The 23,351-nt window shown below is 33.0% G+C and overlaps 2 protein-coding genes across 4 annotated transcripts in view; one reads left to right on the forward strand and one right to left on the reverse strand.

Annotated features, from left to right (window-relative positions):
* Window positions 1–3,590, forward strand: part of LOC140445434 (uncharacterized) — a 31,755-nt gene extending 28,165 nt beyond the window's left edge. The window contains exons 9-11 of the mRNA XM_072537446.1: window positions 2,370–2,476; window positions 2,534–2,677; window positions 3,470–3,590. Of these exons, the coding sequence (XP_072393547.1) occupies window positions 2,370–2,476; window positions 2,534–2,677; window positions 3,470–3,562 (344 nt within the window). The 3' untranslated portion in view covers window positions 3,563–3,590. The remainder of the gene's footprint in view (window positions 1–2,369; window positions 2,477–2,533; window positions 2,678–3,469) is intronic.
* Window positions 3,591–7,422: 3,832 nt separating this feature from the next.
* The window catches only part of FER (tyrosine-protein kinase Fer), a 178,938-nt gene continuing 163,009 nt past the window's right edge, over window positions 7,423–23,351 (reverse strand). For all 3 annotated transcript variants that reach the window (XM_072537447.1, XM_072537448.1, XM_072537449.1), the window contains 4 exons: window positions 22,826–23,039; window positions 17,392–17,544; window positions 15,305–15,550; window positions 7,423–12,107 (listed from right to left, as the gene is read on the reverse strand). In XM_072537447.1, coding sequence (XP_072393548.1) covers window positions 11,953–12,107; window positions 15,305–15,550; window positions 17,392–17,544; window positions 22,826–23,039 — 768 coding nt within the window. In that variant the 3' untranslated portion in view covers window positions 7,423–11,952. The remainder of the gene's footprint in view (window positions 12,108–15,304; window positions 15,551–17,391; window positions 17,545–22,825; window positions 23,040–23,351) is intronic.

The raw sequence follows: 23,351 nt of genomic DNA on the forward strand, positions 1-23,351 counted from the left end.
TAATTTTCATTTGGTGCTTATAGTACGGTGTTAGTGCATGGTTAACACATATTCGATTTGTTGTACTGATAAAGTTTCTATTTGTTGTTTTATGACTAGGTCAGAAGGAGGTAGTAAACGTAGTTCCCCTCCTTTAGTTTGGGCAACTTTTGCTATTCTAACCACTATTTCATTATCTGTTATACCTTTGCGTTTACGTGTAAATATACGATGACTTTTTTGTTCTGAATCTCATTCTGTAATTTCAGAATTTGTGTTTCAATTTGGTTTTTTGATTTAATCATTTTTCCTTTTTTAAGTTTGTCTATTTCACCTTTATTATCTGCACATATCATAAATTTGTCATGTTAAGAACGTAATATGTATATCTGGATTCTGTAGTATAAATGGAAGCTTCCTTCGGTAAAATATATTTTTTGTGGTAGGTTTCCTCATAGTGCTAAAAGGCACAACTTATATATTCATTTGATTTTGATCCATCAGTTAAAATGCGTTCATAATTTGGCCAGTAATTATTTTTCATCTCGTCGAACTTTGATTGATTTTCAAAATAAGTACAAATTTTCTGTGAAAATATATTTTTGGGTGGGTAAGCTAGGATCAGAGGAAGTTGATTGGTATAAACTATACCTTTAATCTTAGCCATTTCTGAGAAACTTTCTACTATAAGGGGAGTTTTCTTAGAATGCCAATATCTATATAGATAAGGGGCTTTCTTTGAAGTAGGTTTTATCAGTAAGTTTGAGAGGAGTTTGCATTGCTTCGGCTTGTATGATAATTAAGGGTTTGATTTAAGGTACCCTAAACATATTTTTAGACATTTATTTTGTTGTGCTTCAATTTTATTTAGATGTGTATATGTTGTAGTTCCATACAGCCGATCGTTGTGGTTGCATAGTATATTATTGATTTACCATTTTTTTGCAAAACAGTACAGCCCCCATTTTGCTTTACAAAAACCTCTTAGAATATTTATAGAATTATTTGTTTTTTAAATAATTTGGTGAATGCAATCTTTCCGTAATAGTTTTCTATCTAGGTAGAGGCCAAGGTATTTCACAGAATTAATACGAGATCATTTATATTTTCATATGGATATTTGTTTCTGATAGTTGTTTCTTATTTCTAGATAAGATACAGGTATTGGTTTTAGACTCGGATATGGAAAGTCCGGTGTTATCTAACCATTTTTGAATTTTGATAAATTTAGTGGTTAAATATTTTTTATACATTTGTCCTCAGTTTTATCACTAAGAACTTTTCTTTTTAACCTTCGAACTGTATGCGGCTTATTTACTTAACATTCTACGAACACATTCGGGTGCACTTTAAGTTTCTCTGTATGTTTTTTCGCGCAGTTTTACGGAGCGTTGTTGATGGATGGCTTCATTGGTTATGAACCGTGGAACTCCTAATACTGTTCTTAATATTTTGGATTGAAATCTTTGTATTGTTTCAATATTGGAATGTACGGTGGTTTCCCTTAATTCTAATCCAAAGTCCAAACTGGTTTCAGAATGGAGTCATCTCCCTACATTACAATTTGAAGGCGACAGTTCAAGACATAATTCTTGTTTAACGAGATTTTTCATATGTTTAGGAAAAAATATTTAACGTTTTATTGCAAATATTTTTCACTTTTACAGTTTTATATATGTTGTTATTAAAAAAATTTTCGGTTTCTTACCGGTAACTTTATTATAAGCCGAAACATATTATTTTTTCCTATTGGGACAAAACTGTAAATTCAAAAATTTTCAAAAAATTCCTAAGTATTTCTTATAATTATATCTTGATGCTGTAAAAAAATTAACAAAATCCTATGTTTGGTTTTCCCGCCTTATACTTGGAAAAAGTAGTTTTTTTGAGTTTTTTTAAAAGCGAAAACATGAAGTTTGCGTAAAAGTTGTCAAAATAATTCTACTCATCACATAATGTCTTTGGCATCTGGCAACTAATTCTTTTTTTAGTCTTGGAGCTTTGACATCAATTTTTGCGTTGAATAAATATTACATCTTATAAATTTCTTTATTATTTTCTTGCACTTTAGTTCACAAAAAATAGTGGTAGGGTTTTTTATAGTTATTTGTAGCATATTCGTTATTTGCAGTACGATATGTGCTTGGCTTTCTATTTCTTTTTTAATTTTTTGTATATCCACTGTGGGATGAATATGACGAACCACTACTGTAAACGTGTCTTACTTCTTGGGATATGAAGGATATTCGGTTTTTTCTCATTACTTTCTCACTCGCTTACTTGACTATCTTACCGACAGTGCATTTAATACCATAACAAAATGCATTTGTATTGTTACGAATCATAATTCACATCATCAACGCGTAACTATATGATTTAAATATTTTTAGGTGTTCCTCTTCCTACTAGTCCCGTAGCACAACTCACCTACAATGGTCAGCCTCATCCTCCAGGAGTGGACATAAGCGAATTGGCGCCAACAAACCCGCAACCACCAGTAAGTTTTGATTTGGTGAGAATCAACTGTTTTCTACAGTTTTACTTTCTTTTACAGGATCTCGATTCTGCTTTGGACTCGTTCTATTCCGATATTGCAGCTATAACTTCGTCTCCAAAACCACCGCCTCAACAAGAAGAAGAAAACGTTTCTCCTGTTGAACTTCCAACAGAGACTGTTAAGAAAAAGAAGAAACCAAAGGTGTGTATGGTTTGTAATATAGTTTTTTCTAGAACAAGTATAAATAAGTATAAAGCCCTTCAAAAATTCCATTTCCATACAGATATGGAAAAACCTGTTCGAAGAGATAAGTTTAAAAAAACTGGTAATAAAGACCTGATGAGCTGTAAAATTTAACAACTGTAAAAGACTAAATGGTTCTCATAAAACCTCAGCTTTACGACGGATTCACTGGAAGCTGATTTTCCCGGTGCTATGGTTAGAGTCATTAAAAGAAAGCGAACAAAATTGGACAATATGAACGGTAATTTAAAAGACTAGGACAATAAAGTGAAGTATAGGTCAAGAATATGAATCATTTGGGAAGAGCCAACTGTCGGCAAGATCGCTACAAAAACTTACTAGATATGGCAAAATAGATGCAGAATATGAAAGATTGGCGACAATATGACGGAAAAGAAAATTAATAAAGAATTGAAGGCCCTAAAGAAAATTAAGAAATTTCGTGGGAACTATAATATGTCTTCAAGAACTTGGTGAAACAAAAAATCAGCTCTGTAACTTCATTTATTGATTTACGTCACTTTTAAAATGACTAAATTGCATTCCTGATGTGTAAATTTGTCAACGTTGGGTAAATTATACTGATATAGTCAATTTAACTAAAACATTTATATGAAACATGAAAAAAACATTACAATTGTTTTCGCATTTCATTGTTTTATATTAGTACTATCTAAAGTTATTATTTATTTTGTTATTCAAGTATATTGTACTGTATCGTATATATTTCCACATTGTGTTTTATTTCAGGTGAAATTAGCACAAGGATTGACAATGAAGAAAAAAGGAGTATCTCAGTTGGTAGAGAAATGGAAAAATGTACAGCAAGAATATAATAATTAATGTAAATAAATTATTTTTACCGTTTTAATTTGAGTTTTTTTAATTGATCCCAGAAATCTCTCACCAATGATTGGAATACTTCTCACCATACACAAAAAAGGAGACATCTTTGAATGCTCTAACCATAGAGGATTTACGCTTCTAAATGCAGCGTATAAAATATTTTCCACAGTATTATGTCACCGTATGGCACCATATGCAGAACGGATAGTAGGAAAATACCAGGCTGGTTTCAGAAGTGGTAAATCGGCAATTCATCAGATTGCAACCTTGAAACAAATTTTAGAAAACAGTGGAATATGGCATTGATACTAATCACATATTTATAGACCACAAATCAGCCTACGACTCTGTGAATAGAAGAGAAATGGTTAATCAATTGGTAAATTTAACAAAACTAACTCTTGACAAAGTTGAATGTAAAGTACGAATTTAGGAGGAACTGTCTGAACCTTTTAAAACAAATAGCGGGCTGCTCCAAGGAGACCCTCTCCTGTATACTATTCTATCTGGCTCTGGAAAAAGTAATACGTATGTCACAAATCGCAACCATTGGTTCAATATATAATAAATCAGTGCAAATCCTTGCCTATAGTGTATTTTTATGTATGAGAGAGTAATAAAACAATAAATTATGTATGCAAATCCCTAAACTGTTGATACGGGTGACTCAATGAAAAACAGATATTTGTCAACAAGTTTACAGAAGTATATAGGAAAACAATTTTAAATTGAGTATGACCACCAGGTATAAAGGTTGGAGCAGAATAGAATACAATAGTTGTGAGGGTTACTAATCCCTAAATAAGGTTGCCAGTGTCGGAGTGATGGAGGTTAACAGGTACTAATGAATTTGCAAGAAATGTAAGATGTTTATTTTATTGGTTATATATAACCAATAAAAGTTTAATAAGTACCTACCTATTTGCAAAATAAAGTTTAATTCTTTAGATAAAATAAAACGTTTTATTTTATCTATTTGCAAAATAAAGTTTAATTATTTGCCTATTTGCAAAATAAAGTTTAATTCTTTAGATAAAATAAAACGTTTTATTTTATCTGAAATGAGTGCATTCCACGAAGTAAGGGTTTCAACAATCAAACATTTAATTCTTTAATTCTAGGAATCTACGACAGTAATTGACTAGATAATTACCTTCTAAACTTATTCCACAGAAAATGTGATAGTGGGTTTTTCCATTTTGTATATAGGAAGGTCCAAGTGGCGTATTCAAAATTCTTAACAGTTCACTAAAAGTAGGTACTTCAGTTGCAAGGTGCAGTTTATTGTGTATACTAGTGTTATTGAAAATTTGGAAGTGCCGTGTAAACGCCGAAAAATTGGTCCTCTAACAGTTAATGAAAAAACATTAATATTTAATTGTTTTAAATCATTTACAGACAAACGTTTATGTGAAAGTGTTGATGAGACCGTTGAGTTAGTTAGCAGTACACTTGGTGTTGGGAAATCTACGATTTACAGAGTTATTAAAGAAGAGAAATGTGGTAGTTTTCAAATGCCACGTAATGCTCCAGGGAAACCAAAATTTCAAATAGAATATCATTTTAAAGAAGGACTTCGACGGAAAGTGCATGAATTCTTCTTTAGACAAGAATTTCCAACATTGGATAAAGTTCTTGTCTCAGTTCGAGATGATAAGGATTACCCAGAAATGAGTCGAAGTACGTTATGGAAACTTTTAAAAGAAATAGGCTTCCGCTGGAAAAAGAATCCCAGAAAGTCTATTTTATTAGAAAGAAGCGATATTGTCATATGGAGAAGACATTTTCTAAGAACCATAAAGGAAATGAGAAACCAAAAAAGAAAAATATTTTATCTTGATGAAACATGGATCAACGAGGGTCATACACCAAATAAATTTTGGCAGGATGAAACTGTTACAAGTCAAAGGCACGCTTTTGTAAATAACTTATCTACTGGTTTAAACCCACCATCAGGAAAGGGACGCAGGCTGATAATAGTACACATTGGCAGTTCAAACGGTTTTGTTGAAGGTGGTTTATTAACTTTTGAATCAACTCGTACCGGTGACTACCATGAAGACATGAACGCTGATGTCTTTCAAGAATGGTTCGAACAAATGATAGATCTTCTTCCTAAGAACTGTGTAATAGTAATGGATAATGCAAGTTATCACTCCAGACTTATAGAAGGACTGCCCACAACCAAGTGGTTAAAAAAAGACTTGCAGAATTGGCTGAGTTCAAAAAATATTACGTACCATCCCGGATCTATAAGAAAGGAACTTTATTCGTTGTGTGCCCTTCATAAAGAAAAATTTAAAAAATACGAAATTGATGAAATTGCCAAAAATCGTGGAATGACAGTACTTAGATCCCCACCATATCATTGTGAACTAAACCCGATTGAACTGGTATGGGCACAGATAAAGAGTGAAGTTTCAAGAAAAAATACCACTTTTAAAATTCATGATGTTAAACAGTTGTTTTTGGAGGCCGTAAATAATGTAAAACCTGAAAACTGGGAAAAGGCAGTAAATCACACTATTAAAGAAGAGGAAAAAATGTGGAAGCTGGACAATATTACTGATAAAATGATCGAGCCAGTTATTATAAATCTTGGTTCTGAAAGTTCATCTTCTGAATCTGATTTGGATTTGTAACAAGTAGCTGTAAGTTTTATATTAATATTTTTATTCATCTATTTAACATACCTTAGACGGTTTTAAAAACTCTTTTTCTCTTTTGTAATTTTTAAAAATTAAAAAAAATGTGAATTTTTTAAAACCCTTTTTAATGTAGGCCAGTCAGTTCTAATATAGTGTGTGATAAAAGAGGTCACTTTTGTTTACATACACATAACACTTTATAACACTGAAATAATTCATTTATTTTTTACAATTATTCAAAGTAATTTTTCAATTAATCTTGAGCACGCCCATGGAGTGGTCGGAGCTACCAGTTAAAATTATGCTAATTACTCTCTCGTTCATAAAAATAAACTATAGGCTGATGATATCAATATTGTTAAGAGAACGAAAAACGCTGTGCAAGAGGCGTATGTAGGATTAAAAGAATCATTTACAAAATGGGTTTAATAATAAACAAGAACAAAACTAAGTATATGAAAATAAGCACGCAATCCTAAATCCTACAACCATTTTTTATAGAAAATGACGTCATCGAAGCAGTGAACGAATTTGTATGCCTGGGAGCGCTCCTTAATACTGAAAATAATATTACCGCAGAGATAAACTGCAGAATTTGCAAATCCGCAATAATATCGACAAATACAAAAATAAAACTCTACAAAACAATAATACGCCCAGTAACATATGGTTCAGAGACCTGGACTCGAATAAAAAATAATGAAAACATGTTAGGATGATTGTAAAGACGCACCTGCGTCTTGACAGCTGATTTTGGGAGTTGCTCCGCGAATACAAATGGTACAGCAAATACCAGAACGAACGCCTCTAACGAGCTAAGCTAAGAATTCGGTGGCTAGATGACGTAGAAAATTATTTCCAGAAATTAGCTGTAAATTGATGATGAGCCGAGACCAGTACTCAGACGATTAGAGTTAAAGTGTGTTTCAGAAGACCAGAGATCTGCATGGACCGAAAGAGTGTGCTATATTTCTAATTATTTGTTAAGTTGTACCAAAATCGCTGTTAAACCTTGAAGAAGCCGTTTTGGGAATATTTTGCCACCAATAACAATCAACCGAATCGTCGTACATTGTTGGCACAAGATTCCTCATAATACAACGACGAAAAGCACAAACATAATATAAGATTAGTGCTAGGCAGATGTGGTCTAAGAGAGCTGGTAGAAAAAAATAAAAGACTGCTGATAATTTTTAATAAAATATAGTACACAGTAAAATCATTTTATTGCTTTTATTTTCAACAACGTTTGGATACACAGTTTTTAACTAGTCTATAATCGATTATTTTTATCAGTTGACCAGAGTCTATATTAAAAATAGTAAATATCTAAATTTTTTTACTCGCATTAAACAAGATTGTCATTTATATGTCATTGTTAGAGCATGATAACTCTGCCAACTGATACGTTACATGTTTTTAAGAGTTACACGATAAAATAGAAAATAAAAGAAGCATTTTTTTACAAAATGATCACAAAATTAACTATAAAAACAAACGAAACATCAATTAAAACACTGATCTAATACAATACTTTTTCAGTAATGTTTATATAACAGCAGAGTTGAACCAACGCTATATAAGTCTCAAAATTAGTCGTTGATAAGTTTGGCACCATTCATTTTTATATAGACAATTTGTACAAAGACACTTCAAAAGATGCATCAGTCTCAGAAACAAAACAAAAACATGCAATCTAAGAGGCAGAACCAATTATTTTACGAGCAAACCTAGAAAAGGCTTCCAACCAACTAAGAAACAATGAAAAACCTAAGGATAGATGGCATACCAGCGGAGACTCTGAAAGCAATCGGCAAGATTGGCGTAGATGTAATACTCAGATCTAAGATGAATAGCCTAATGAGTGGTGCAAATCAACCATTATCTCTATCCATAAGAAAGAATCACTAACTGTATGCAGCAATTACAGAACCATTGCCCTTAATCCTGATGCAAGCATAATTCAGCTACGTACAACTATAAACATCTAAATAACTTTCTACTCCCAAAGATCGCCGAATACTACAGATTCGTACCAGGGAAAGGAACGCGTGAGAAGATACTGAACATCAGACAGGTAATAGAAAAAGCGATAGAACACAATATGCGAATGCTGCCTTGTTTCATGGATTATACAAAGGCTTTTGTTTTAGTAAAATAGGATCACCTCTGGAGTACAATGGGATATATGGAAGTGCCTAACTACCTAGTGAACCTAATAAAAAATCTGTAGGATAAAAACTCACTCTAAAAGCGAAAGTTAAAGTAAACAGAATATATTCAACTGCGTTCAAAACAAAAAAAAGAACTAGACAGGGCTGCATACTATCACCATTATTATACAAAATATACTCTGAAAAGGAATATAATCGAAAAGTATAGTACTACCATCTTTCTAAGAGACCGACTAAAATTCAGCTCATCGGGGTGCTACTTGGTACTGTTCGAGGTGTGAAATTCCATAAAGAGGGGATCATTCTTTAGGAGATCATTGTTTATGGAATTTCACACCTCTAACAATACAACCCACTGAGCTGAATATTACTAAGTCTATTAGAAAGATGGTACTACTATAATACTAGATTAGTGGGATAGAGGAATCACTATAGGAAGCAAAAAAATCAGTAACCTGCGATACGGAAATGACGCACTAATACTAACAGCAAACGAAGACGAAATGACTACCATCGTTGAACGGCTAACCCGGATAAGCAAATAATTCGGATTTCAGATCAACACCGGAAAAACAAAAATAATAATGATCACAGACGGGGCAAATAATACTCTACCGTACATACGCCAAGTGGCGCATTTGGAAGTAGTAGACAGATTTGTATACTTGGGTCCATGATAATGGCGATAGGTCATCAGAAACCGCTAAATTAATTACTTGGAACTATGGAACTATTGTTAGTAGAAGTAAAGGTAGAAGGCCAAGAGGGAGATCGACAAACCAAATAAAGACTCTGGTTTGAAAATACCTACATGAAATCGTCCATCTAGCACAGCATCGCAGCCAATGAAGGCAGCAAGCGAACAATATTTAGAGTGTGCTCTGACAATGGCTAAAAGAATAAAGTAATGAGAAAGAGGATTTTTTATATAATTTATAGAAATTTTCGCTAACTTTATTATACTTCCACTCTAAAAGATGAAGCAGAATGGAAGAAGAAGTCAAATTTCATTTGCTTTTAGAGATATTGAATTCTAAAGTTTTATATTATCCTAAAAATAATTTCATACTCGAACTCCATAAAAACGGCTAGTTTTTTTTTCTAGAGATGTGATTACAAACGTTACGGTGACATAACATTTGTTTATTTCTTAATTCATCCTTTCATTACCGGAAGTGTGCAAACATTTCTCGTGTCACAAATATGTAAATTTAAATTCAAATGTTGTGACGTAGAATTATAAATAAAGTTGAAGAAACGGAAGAAATGCATGTTTTAAATGAAGCTATCATTGATACAACAGGCGACACAGAAAAAGTCCCAAAACAAGCGAGACAAAATAATTTCAGATATTAGAAAATATAAAAGAAGAATATCCACGGAAAAATTAAATATAAACAAACAAAATAGCAAACTAAACCAACAAAAAAAGGATGTAAAAACACACAAATATGAGAAAGTAACAAGAACATAACAAATGTATGAAAATTCTAACAAGGCAGGTGGTAAATGGAACGTAAAGAAATATATTTCAGGCCAAACAGACAACATTTGAGTTCCTACTCTAGTCCGATCTCAGGCCATATAATTACAGTCAAAAGACAAAAAGAAATAATATCAAACAGAGGGAGAATCATACAAATTGCCAAATAAGCCATATTAGTAATGCTATCATGACACCAGTTTCTCTTCACGTATTAATTCTAAACAAAACAAATTTCTTATGATATTTGCATTTTGAACAATTCTGGATTTTGTTAGTAGATCCATACTACAACTCTAAAGCTGCGCAGTCGTATTACATAGAGGTGATTCTGATTAATAAAACAATAATAATAAAATTGTTGGCTCAACTCTATTTTAATACCTTCCACCATTTTTAATTTAAAATATCCATGATTATGGATTTCATCACAGTTATTTGAAAAATACTTCCAAGAAAAAACGTAAAATATACAATATATGTTAAAAAAATTATTGGACAAGTGTCGCAACTATATAATTATATTAAAAATGTGAATTTTGTTAATGTTTTACGCAACATTTTTTTATGATTCCTTGTTTTAATACTTCTTTCAATCTATACTTCGCATTAGGTATACAGAACAAATCTTGGATTCTAAACAATTGTAAAAAGCACATCGAAGACTCAGTAAGACCGTTGTTTTATGTTGATCAACAATCTTATCTTAGTAGCTTCTTTGTTTTTGAACATGTACTTTTATCATTAATTACGATAAATATTCTTTTGTATTTTCTTATATGCATCCAAGTATGACCAGTTATATCTTAAGTATGATTAATAACGTCTATAATTCATTTCACTCATAAGTTTCGTCGAACTGTGTTTATTTTTAGTTGTCTAATGCCAATATATAATAAATATACCTCAGGTACCGTTAATTCTTCGTTTAGTATAACACACCCGTCGAACAAAACTATAAAACTAAATCAACAAGTCTAGAAGAAAAATGTGAGTTTAGAAACTATACATAAAATACCAGAAAGTGGTCGAATTGTGGTCGACATTAATGCCAATTATAGTGAAGTGACATTGCGTAGATTTTAAAATTACGAAAGTCTGTCTGAATAAAAATTCAGCAGATTAACCATGATTAACACTTATTAGTAACTAACGTCATACTGATTACTTCAGTGAAAGAATGCCGAGCTATCGATCATTTCTCCGTTACGTTAGTTTAATATTCTATATTGGCAATACTTTATGTATGCACATGTCAGAGTTGTTTTTTATATAACTAGCTAGTTTCAGTTTGTTGCGATGAAATACTAGTGGATGTGCTGGTAAAGGTAAATGTGCTGTAATCAGTATCACTATTCCATATTCCGGGGTTCTAGCCTTCAAACGCTTACCAAAAAGACTCAATGATTTTCTACATAGTCGTGAGTCCCTATCTGACTCATCCATTGACAGACTTGATTTCACTCGTGACCTTGAAATTCAAAGCCGCAGACACTTTGGATTTTCTATTGCTGTGTTTGAAAATTTTTCCTGACTAGCGTGTGAGTGGAACCATCTACCTAGTACCTAATCCACACACATCGATGTTTCTGCTAACTCACTGATCCTGCGAACCAACTAATATACATACTTTATTTCATTATTTTTTCCAAGTCAATAATTATTATTCCTCGACATCCATGTTAACAGATTTATCATAACCTTCACGTAAGTAGGTACATGTTAAACATTAGAGGTAAGGAAAAAATATACCTTGCCTTGCATCTAATTTTACACCATAGCTGCTTTTGTGAATATTTGTAACTACAGAACCACAGATTTAATATTAACGAATAATGATAAATAAAAACCTATTAAGACCAAAGGCAAACACTGATGAACACAAGAAAATAAAAAATATTATCAATAATATATCAATTTTTTAAAATTGTTAAATCATAACTGGTTTTTATTTGACTTTAATTAGTTTTTAGATATTTTAATAAAAATAACTCTTCTCTTCAACTTTTTTAAGCTTGTGTATTGGAAATCTCCCCATGTGAAAGGTTTTGTGTTTTCTTGGAAGTATTATTAAGATCTTTATCAACAAAATGTCACTCGGTAGGCAGCACACAATGTTTCAACTACACTATAAACTTGTTCAAAGTTTGGTCTATTTTCAGGTTTGTATTCCCAACACCGCAACATCAGTCGATACATTTCGTCCGGAGTGTTGTCTGGAGCTGGCATTCTGTAACCTAAAAAATAGTTGATTCAATTAAAATTAAAAAGTTAAAAATGCAGTTAAAAAGAAAGAAGAATTACGAAAGCATATTGCAGTAATTACAAGGTTACATCACGGGTAGCCAATCTACGGCACGTGTGCTACGTAGTGGTACCATCCACGGCACAGAACAAATAACAATCAGAATGCCCACTCTCAGATGCGGCCTTTGAAGTGTGTCAGCACGTGATTGCCATATTTTAAACGGAAACCGATGACAGAAACATAGACTCAGATTGAGAATTTTGTGACAAGCTATGACAGAACTGTAACTTAATTTTTTAGAGATTAATGATTTAGGAAATTTGAAATATTTGAATCTATTTTTTAACTAAAAGTACGAATAAAATGTAAATGACTGTAAATTACTTCTACCACCAGAGTGGTAGAAGTCAGTGAAGAAAACGGACTGTCCCTAAACACAAAAAAAGACAAAATTTATGGTAATTACAAAAGCCCAACAGCGCCAAGAAGAGATAACAATACATGGAGAACAAATTAAAAAAGTTGAAAAATATAAATATCTGGATACAATAATTAAGGAAAATTAGGAGTACACAGAAGAGATTAAGGCAAGAATAGGACAGGCAAGAAATTCTTTCAACAAACTGAAAAAAGTACTCTGCAGCAGGGACATTTCAATTTATTTAAAGATAAGACTTCTGAGATGCTACGTGTTCTTCGTATTATTTTATGGGTTGGAGGCTTGGACATTAAAGAAAGATGTTTCGGACAGATTAGAAGCCTTCGAATTATGGGCTTACAGAAGGATATTAAGAATAAGTTGGGTGGATAGAGTCACGAATGTCGAGGTGTTGAAAAGTATGGGAAAAGATAAAGAGGTTTTAAATACAATTAAAGTCAGAAAATTGCAATATCTGAGACATGTCATGAGGGGCGAGCGTTATAACTTGCTGCAATTAATAATACAAAGAAGAATACAGGGTAGAAAGAGTCGCGGAAGAAGACGCATCTCCTGGTTAAACAATTTGAGAGCTTGGTTTAACTGCACTTCTGCTGACCTCTTTAGAGCAGCGGTATCGAAAGTGCGAATTGCCATGATGGTTGCCAACCTTCTTAGAGGAGATGGCACTGAACAGTACTGGTTCCGTTTAAAACATGGCTGATTCCGTCTGCGTGAACGAGATGTGCGTACCTATCTTGACAAGCAGAGTGGCCATTCTGATTGTTTATTATTCTGTGCCCACGGCACGTGTGCTACGGAGTGGTATGGTAGAGTTTTCGAAGTGGTATGTAAGAATTTAATTTTTATTTTTATTTTTAATTTTTATTAAATCAAACGTAAAATTAATTTTTTATAGCCGCTGACTCGAGCTATAGAACAACAATCTTTAGCCACAGAATAATAAACAATCAGAATGCCCACTCTGCTCGTCAAGATAAGTACGTTCGCGCAGACGGAATCAGTGCTCTTCAGTAAAATTTTATCTGTTGTGCATAGAAAAATTAACCCGGTTTAATTTATTTACGACAACCATAGACATAATATGCACTATTTTATTCGTACTTTTAGTTGAAGAATAGATTAAATTATTTCAAATTTAATAAATTGTTAATCTCTAAAAATTTAAATTACAGTTCTGTCGTAGCTTGTCACAATTCTCAATTCGAGTCTATGTTTCCGTTTAAAATATGCCCATCGTGTGCTGACACACTTCAAAGGCGGCATCTGGGAGTGCGCATTCTGATTGTTATTTATTCTGTAGTTCTGGTTAAACGCCTTGGTTGGGCAGTGGTAAAGGTGGGTACACATATGCTCCGAATACCGTCTCGAACCCCGTCGCGTACAGCGACGCGATCAACAGAAGTTCGCGACGTTGTTACAGGGGTCATTGAAATAAGTAACGAACCGAACACCGCTCCGTACTTTGTACCAAACATTTTAGCGTTCCAGCAGTAATTGAGTTGAATTTGCATGTGCAAGATGCAGATAGAAGATTGGTCATTTTTTTTACACTTATCCACTGTAATTTGCATTTTAGAAGCAATATCTTCCCATGCATCGTTTTTTTTTTATTTTATTGTAATATCTGGGATTATTTGTATCCCATAATATCTCTTTTTCCCGATAATTTTTTATTAAGAGTAAACTATTCTCTTCCGTCCATTCCATCTTGATGCACTCAACTTTAAAAAAACACCTTCAATTTCAAAAAATAACAGACTGACTATTTTGAATGACTGGAGATTCGATAAAAGATTCGCAAGCTAGTCCAAACATGAATTCGCGGTGTACATTGTCGCGCTCAAATTTCTTTTGATGCGAAGGCATTTTACCGACAACCGATGGATCGCTTCGATGTACGTTGTTGACGCGTCGAGGTACGGTACGCGGTTGCATGACTCCGTCCACGGCGTCCACACTTGAGAACGCGACGGGGTTCGAGACGGCATTCGGAGCATATGTGTACCCACCTAGAGCGTCAATTTTTTTAACGTAACGAACGAACTGTGTGGTTGTGTTTTGTCTGTGAAAATAATTTTTATTTAAAAAACTCTTCTTTGTCGGTTCAGTGACAGAATAATAAACAATCAGAATGCCCACTCTGCTCGTCAAGATAAGTACGCGAATCTCGTTGGCACAGACGGAATCAGCCATATTTTAAACGGAACCAGTGCTGTTCAGTGAAATTTTATCTGTTGTGCATAGAAAAATTAACCCGGTTCAATTTATTTACGGCAACTATAGACATAATATGCACCATTTTATTAGTACTTTTAGTTGAAGAATAGATTAAATTATTTCAAATGTACTAAATTATTAATCTCTAAAAATTTAAATTACAGTTCTGTCGTAGCTTGTCACAAATTTCTCAATTCAAGTCTAGTTTCCGTTTAAAATATGGCGATCGCGTGCTGACAAACTTCAAAAGCAGTATCTGAGAGTGGACATTCTGATTGTTAATTTATTCTGTGCTTTAGCTACGTAACACCAGATACATAAGTCATCGTTTTGTCGATGCCATTATCATCTATTTAAAAGTGTCGTAAAATGTGATCGGTTGACTCAGCTGATTTTCAAATGTGCTCAAATTAAGAATTTTAAGTAATGACTGAATAAAAAATTAAATAAGAATAAACGGCAACAAATAGCAAGAAAGACTAGTCACGTTGTTCACGAATAAATCTAAAATACATCAATATATTTACCACTGTCGATTTTTTCTCGAGCTTTGGAATTACTCATCCCACTATATGGCGTTCCTCCTTTAGAGAATATTTCCCAGCATAAGACGCCATAACTCCAAATGTCACACAAAGAAGTATACTTCCCAAAGTTAAGGGCTTCGGGAGCAGTCCATTTGATGGGTATTTGCTTCATACCATCTGAAACTATGTATTCTTCCTCTTCTCTGGACATTCCAAAGTCTGATATTTTTACTACATTATTATAACCTGAAAATAAAACAGTTTAACATATTTTGTGAAATAATTAAATCCAAACTAAGTGTACAGTACTTGCTCACTCTCTTAAACGTAGTTGGTAGGTGGCAAGTAATATATAACTGAATACGTATCTGTAATATACTTTATTAAATAATATTAAACGGAATTTAAGGTTATCATAATAATATATAGAACATAGACATATAATACAAGATAGAGGGAGCATTGCAATACCAGTCCGTTCCCCTAGTGCAACAGAGAAAACAAACAATATCCCTGCATGACCACCTAAATGACCAATGATAATGTCACGTGGTCGATAAACCCGGCCCATTAGAAAGAGATGCAGTGACTGCTTTGCGTCAGTTTTCCCTATCGCACTGGGGAAACAGGCTGGTATTGCAAGGATCAGTCTATCTTGCATTATATGTCTATGATATAGACTCATTTAATAACTAGTATAATCTCCTCGAGATCGCTTAAGTCATGGTCATTCTATCAAGACATATTGTACCGCCTCTATGAGTTCTCCTCTAGTCTGATACGAACTTGTGTTTTGCTTCAAAAATGAACAAATATTTTCGATAATATGATCTATTATATCCATATAATGCTATACTATCGTAATGGCAACAAATCGACAAAACTATTTGATGTAATGAAGTCGTCTCAAACGTTATTTTCATCCGGCCGTAATCGAAATATCTCAAGCAATATCGATGCGCATGTGTTCTGAAATTACTATGTAACATGGTATTGGATGCTACTGGGACAGACAGTCCACATTTTATATTAGCAACAGCGCTATGTCACAAGAAGTAGCTATAGATAATAGGCATCTTATCAATTCTGCCGAGTTTTAAGATTCGGTTAATGATATTATCTGTTGAGGAAAGAGTTTATATTATCGAAAGTTATTATTTTGATTTTTTTACCGACGGATTACCTGGTAATTTTGAATTTAGTTACGGTTGTACGGAAATTAGTCAAATAATAATACAATTCTAAAAATATAGTTGTGTAATCCTTTCTCTGAATTTTGCCTAGGTGATAGGACTATAGCGGCTGTAGTTTAGGAATGTGTTGAATGGGAATATTCGATTTCCTGCCGAAACTGTTTCAAGACCGTATCAAAACATGTTAAAAATACAGTTATCGGCCTAATCACACATCTTTAGTTCCACCAATCTTGGCGTTGAAATTTTCCAGCATTTGTGACTTCCTTATTTGGTGTATAGTGTTTGTTCCAATGTACTGTAGAATAATCTTGAGGTTAGCTTGTTGGATTATATACTTGTACTAGATTAATATTGACAGAACTGGAATTAAACTGGTCTTTATTTACTAGTATTTTGTTATTGCCTATGAAGTAGATCACTTTGGTTATTCAAAGTCAAATGTCCTTTATAGGTCCAGTAACTTTGTGTTAGAACTACAACAACATACCACCATCACGTCCAATTTTCCGATTTACAACAGTCATAAACATTCCATGTACCAATTTTAAGGACGCTCCACATTTTTATTCCAGTTCCTTGCTTTCCATAGTGTAGCTGGTTTCCTACATTACCATGAACGGTAGCCTATTTCATAGCATCAGCCCTGGACTCTAACTGGCTAAGATATTACTATGTCTACTGATCATAACATTCATGATGGTTCAACAACGTAAAACAACATAGTTTGGCCTTTCTTCCTTCCGCCAAAAATATACTAGGAAGGAAATAGGAACCCGTCTGCCATCGGAATCCTAATAACAATTCGAGGTTGGAAAATCGGGTTGGTCAAGAGAGGCCGACAGGAAAGATAACACTTCAAGTCAATTATCTGACATCTGACTATATACTTACCTACTAAACAATTACGAGCTGCCAGATCTCTGTGTATACAATTTTTCGATTCTAAATACCTCATTCCACTTGCTGTATCAAGGCACATTTTCATAAGTTGACCTTCAACAAGAAGAGTTGCCTTTTTACGTAAGAAGGTAAGTAGAGATCCACCTAAAATAACAATATCAATGTTTTAGATATCTATATAGAACAATCCATATATGTATATGTAATAAGGAGCCATCGAAAAAAAGTTATTAAAGCAGGACTTTCGTCATAAAGATCTTCTTTCAGATTGTTAGTCCCTCCCACTTTTGGTTACTTTGTGAATTTTAAACCCAAAAAACTGGGAAAGGTAAATTTAGAAGCATTTACAAGAACGACTTGAAAAAATTAGTTTAGCAGAAGGAATAAGACAGTCAATAAAAAGTGATGTCGTAGGAGTATATAAATGTTTCACGTTTATTTGGTCAAAAAGTTATTGATTGCAGTAGTAATAAAAATGATAGGGTGTCATGAAGATCTATTACTTGGAGGTTGGAGGTAAGTTTACTACAACAATGGCGTGCTCGTTTATTTTATAATGAGTTTATTTTCCTTCGTCAAAAGAAAATCTATGAAAAAAAAGTAGTTAGTAAAATGATATTTAAATGATTTTTATAACAAAAAAATTATTATTGAAATTTTTATGTATTCAGTATAATGTATAATAATTTATTTATTAAATAAACTAAACGCCTTCAGAATAAATTCGTTTTATCCTCCCTTTATTTATATTCATATTTATAATTTACTATATCGCATGTTAGGATTCGATTAGTTGTTTATTTTGTACTCAGTCTGAGTCCTTCTTTAAGTCAGTAAATCAAAATTTTTCTTATGATAAATCTATTTTTATCCATAGTGCCCTATGATATCTCGTATGTTGCTATACTTTAATTAATAACGAAGATGCTGTGTAGTGCCCTTTTGGTAGTCGCATTGTTTGCTTTTTCTTAATTTATATTTCCGTTATTTCGTCCCCTTTCATTTACTATGTCGCATGTTAGGATTTGTTCAGTTGTTTATTTTGTACTCAGCTAGAGGTGTTCTTTAAGTCAATAAATCAAAATTTGTCTTTTAGTTAAATTATTTTTATCCATAGTGTCTTATGATATCTCGTATGTAGCTGTACATTCATTAATAATGAAGACACAGTGTAGAGCCTTTTTGGTAGACGCATTGTTTGTTTTTCTATCTTAATATATTCGTTATATCCTTCCCTTTTATTTAACACATCACATGCTCCAATCGGACCAATAACAACGGTGTAATGCCCTTTTCGCAATGCTGCCATTTGTGTTTTTTCTGTCTCAATATAGTCGCTACTCTCTCTTCTCTCCAATAATGTATCATACATCACGATCCGACGAACTATTCTGCCCCCACCACAAAACGCTCAAAAAATGAGCAGAATAAACCTTAGCGTTTTCTTGTGGGATTTTACATGGGAAATGAAGCAGAAACGGTCAGCCTTTTTACATGTATAGCTTTTATTTCATTTTGTTTAATTTTACTTGATTTTATTTAATTGTTATTTAATTTTACGTAATTCTGTTTAACTTGATTTAATACTACTTTCTTCTATTTACTTTTAATTAAGTTTATTTAATTTTATTTAGTTTTAATTTTATTTTATTTTGGTAAAACATTGACGTTTGTTAGACGTCGTTTTATTTTTATTGTAAGTGTATATCTGTATCTTATCCAATTATGCATAATAAATATGTATTATTACGTCATTATATCTGTCACTCCAGTGAATAAGTGGTTAAGTCAATTTTGCATAGTTTTCAGGAGATGAGTTACAAGTTTTGACATGTCATAAATCGATTTTATACGATAGAATGCTAAAACATTTACAAAAAAATTAGATAGAATACAAATGTATTATTGGTCTCATTCTGTAACTACTAAGTGATTAGGATACTGAGATATGAGACTTAACCATTTATTCACCGTCGACTTACCCAGTTATTCACATCAATATATTAATAAAAATAAGCCAATCTGTGTATTTTATTTCTTGGTTTAATGACTTAAAACATAAAAAAGGATATCTCTTTATTTTAAATTTAACAAAAACAGTTTAACAGTTTAAAAAACATTTATTATGAATTATTTGGTGTATCTTCGTCAGGATCCAATTCTTCCAGGTCAGGATCATTGGCGACATCGTTTTTCGTTTTCAGGTTTTGATAAAATGAATGGAATGAAGGATCTATTAAAGGCAATAAAGACAATAAGTCTTTTTTCTTTTCTGCTGCTATCGGTACTGATTCGTTGTTATTATTGGGTAAACTAAATAATATAGTTGGACGTCCTCTACGAGCAAAATTTATTGTTTTGAAATGATCTTCTTCTTTTAATGAGCACTTAAATGAAATTTGGCCGCCGCTTTGAGCATATTGAAGCCATTGGACAGGTTTCCACAGAAACCGTTCGCCATCATTATCAATTTTTTTAATAATGTAAGGGCCATGTTTCTTCACAAGCGAATTAAAATCGAAGAAATTCTCTTTCAACATCATAACAATTTCAAAAGGATTTTTTTGTTTAGCAATTCTGATTAACTGTGCCCAGTCGTTAAGATGATTTATTTTTAAATTAGTTTTTTTCTTGGCCCTTTCAATAACGGAGTGGTCAGTATCACACTCCATATGGGTATGACCACTAACCAAAAATTTGTGGTTGATCTTCAGGTTTGCCTTTTGATTCACAAAATTAAGAAACATTAATGCAACGACGTTATTTTTATTTTGACCGCCACACGTATCGGAATAAAATGATACTTCTGTTTTTTCAGAAGACAAGTGTGTTAAAAAATGATTAAGGCATGAGGCTATTTCATTAGCTCCCCTGCCAGATATGGTTTCATCCCACAAGTAGCAAGTTGCTTTGTCTGTTACCATGTCATGCACCGTGAGGTTAAAGCTCCACAGCTGCCTCTTGTAGAAAGAAACTGAGGTTGTAAGGTAAGGGGTAGGCAGGCACTGTTGCAAGTCAAATGCATAAACTCCTTTCGATTGATTTTCTTTAGCAATTGCCTTGTCTCGACTTTTCTGCTCATAAGCAAATTGAGCCATGTTATGATGTTCGTCTCTTTCGGCTATTAATTGGGTTTTATATTCTCCTGAGGATAATTTAATTTGTACATTAAAATTGTCATATTTGTGACATGTATCTTGCTTTGGTTTTTTAAAGGCTAAACCTAAATCACGAAAGATTTTAGTGTAAATAGTTAGGCAAACAGAAGATGCTCGTCCTTCCTTATACAAATCAAACATTTTTGAAATAGTCAAATTGGATGGTAAAAATTTCTTATTAGTTCGATTTCGACAATAGTGGCTGTCGTAATTGGGGAATGACAAAATATGGGATTTGACATCCTGCAAATCTTTTAAGCTCCATTTACTTTGAGGCGAGGCTAAACCTCGTTGGTCTTTTTGTATTATACCACTTGCAGAATTGGTCTTTTTTTCTATTACTAATTGGACAAAACCTTTTGTTTCGCCCAATATTTTTTGGAAACAATCTCGGCATACTTTTACTTTTTGTTTATCAACTATTAAATGGTACGAGCAACTGCATGACCTGTCTTTTTTTGGATTAATAATATTTTTTTTAGTCTTTTTATCATTTATTTCTATTAAAGAACCAACGTAACTGGCCCTCTTGTTTCTACTTCCTAAATTCCAATAGTTTTCGAAGCAAATTTTTTTATCATTTTCTGTTATCCTGTCATTGCATTTCATTCTACATGATTTTAAAGTACCCATTGTTCGTTCAGAAATTATTTTTCCTTTTTCGGTTATATATGATTTTACTAAATTTCTCAATTTTTTGCATTCGGCTCTCTGATGTCTGGATCTCCCTCTTTTAATATCTTTTTTATTATTATTAGTTCTTACCTCAACAACTTCAGTGTTACATGAATTACTTCCATTGTTGTCTTCTTGGCACATATTTGTTTTTTTCGTCCGCTTAGTGTTGGAGTTTCCTTCATCTGACGAGCTTGAATATCCAGGCTGTGGTAAATAAATCGGATCAGCAATGCTATCATCTGAACTGAAATCTTCCAGCACGTCAACTGCAACGATATTACTAGCTGATGATGTATTTGCGACATCCACATCTGAAACAAAGAACTGTTCTAGAAAGGTTTTGCACAAATCTAAGTAAGTAACCTTTCATTAAATCGCTATCATTATTGTCCTTTAGTTTGTTGTCTTCTTGGCACATATTTGTTTTTTTCGTCCGCTTAATGTTGGAGTTTCCTTCATCTGACGAGCTTGAATATCCAGGCTGTGGTAAATAAATCGGATCAGCAATGCTATCATCTGAACTGAAATTTTCCAGCACGCCAACTGCAACGATATTACTAGCTGATGATGTATTTGCGACATCCACATCTGAAACAAAGAACTGTTCTAGAAAGGTTTTGCACAAATCTAAGTAAGTACCTTACCTTTCATTAAATCGCTATCATTATTGTCCTTTAGTTTGTTTGAATCAAAAGCAGGCAGCACAATCTTTTTTGACAAAGCTTTTTCTTTTAATTCTCTCAAAAATATTGACCGGGAATGCATATTTTAAACAGAATGCAGAAATAGTACGAAGAAATAATGTTATCAGTCACAGAGTAAAAATAAAATGAATGTAAATTTTTAATTTATCCTCGATAATAATATCGTTATATGCGCGTGTACTTCCCCGAATAGTGTTAATTAATAATTCAATAAATGTACATACAACGCTATCTAACGACTAGTGTATAACTACGCTGTAGCTCATCCAAAGGTATCTGCTTTGGATCGTAAATTAGCCAGAAAATGTCGTGATGTAATAACTTATATTATAGTTAACCAGTTGTGCACACTGGTCCAAAAAAGGTCAACTCGACTTAACCTGTTAAGCACAGAAAACGATTATTGGTCATAACTGGGCAGGTTAATTTAACCATTTATTTCCTAAGACATTATTTTATATGTTATTAGGTAAGTCGAGTTAATCTAAATAGTACGTAAATTTTAAAGATGGCCAAAAATACACATACGTATAACTTTGGCTAGAGTCAGCTTACAACTTAACTACTTGTTCACAACATCGGAGTTCACATTCTTTCCTCATTTGTGCACTTAACCCATTTTGGCAAAAATTCGACTTAACCACTTATTCACTGGAGTGACAGATATTTACCTTGCTATTACAGTATTTGCCAATTTTGCCAAAAAATTAATTACTGTGTAGTAATCAATTTGCAATAAATCAACAGTATCGTTTTAAGAACAAAAAATGATTAAAATGTCAGATGTTGGTAGTTCAGATTTCTTTCCTAGATGGCGTAGTTACCCTATTGGACAAACAGAGTGACTTGTGGTCCTAGCCTTTTATATAAATAGATAAAACTTACCTGGAACTAACTCCATAACAATCATTATGGGTTGCTTCTGCACACAAATACCGATCAATTTTACAATATTGGGATGATCGTATTGCTTCAAAATTCTGCCTTCTTGCAAGAACTTTTTCTTGTGTTCTTCTGGCAAGGTCACTCTGCAAGTTTTGACGGCAACTATGGAGTTGTTATTTTTTAGCTGCGCTTTGTATACATCTCCAAAATTACCCTAAAACACAGAAGTTTAGAGATTTGTACGGATACATTTTTCTATAATATGGAGTTAAATCGTGTACATTGAACAGAGACGCAATAAGAAGACTTATCTTCTTTGTGATGTGGACATTGTTGATATCATGTGAGGATTACGTTAAGAACGTTGAAATTCAACAAGAATGACGACAGAAAACTGCAATATCTGGGATATCTAATGCGTGGAGATTTAGTTTTTATTCAGCGTATCGGACACATGGTAATATAACATATTTTTAAAATGTAGAATGTTTATAACAAGGTAAAATTGTTTCACAAACTACACGGT

Source organism: Diabrotica undecimpunctata, chromosome 7, assembly GCF_040954645.1.
Source record: "Diabrotica undecimpunctata isolate CICGRU chromosome 7, icDiaUnde3, whole genome shotgun sequence".
NCBI lineage: Eukaryota > Metazoa > Arthropoda > Insecta > Coleoptera > Chrysomelidae > Diabrotica > Diabrotica undecimpunctata.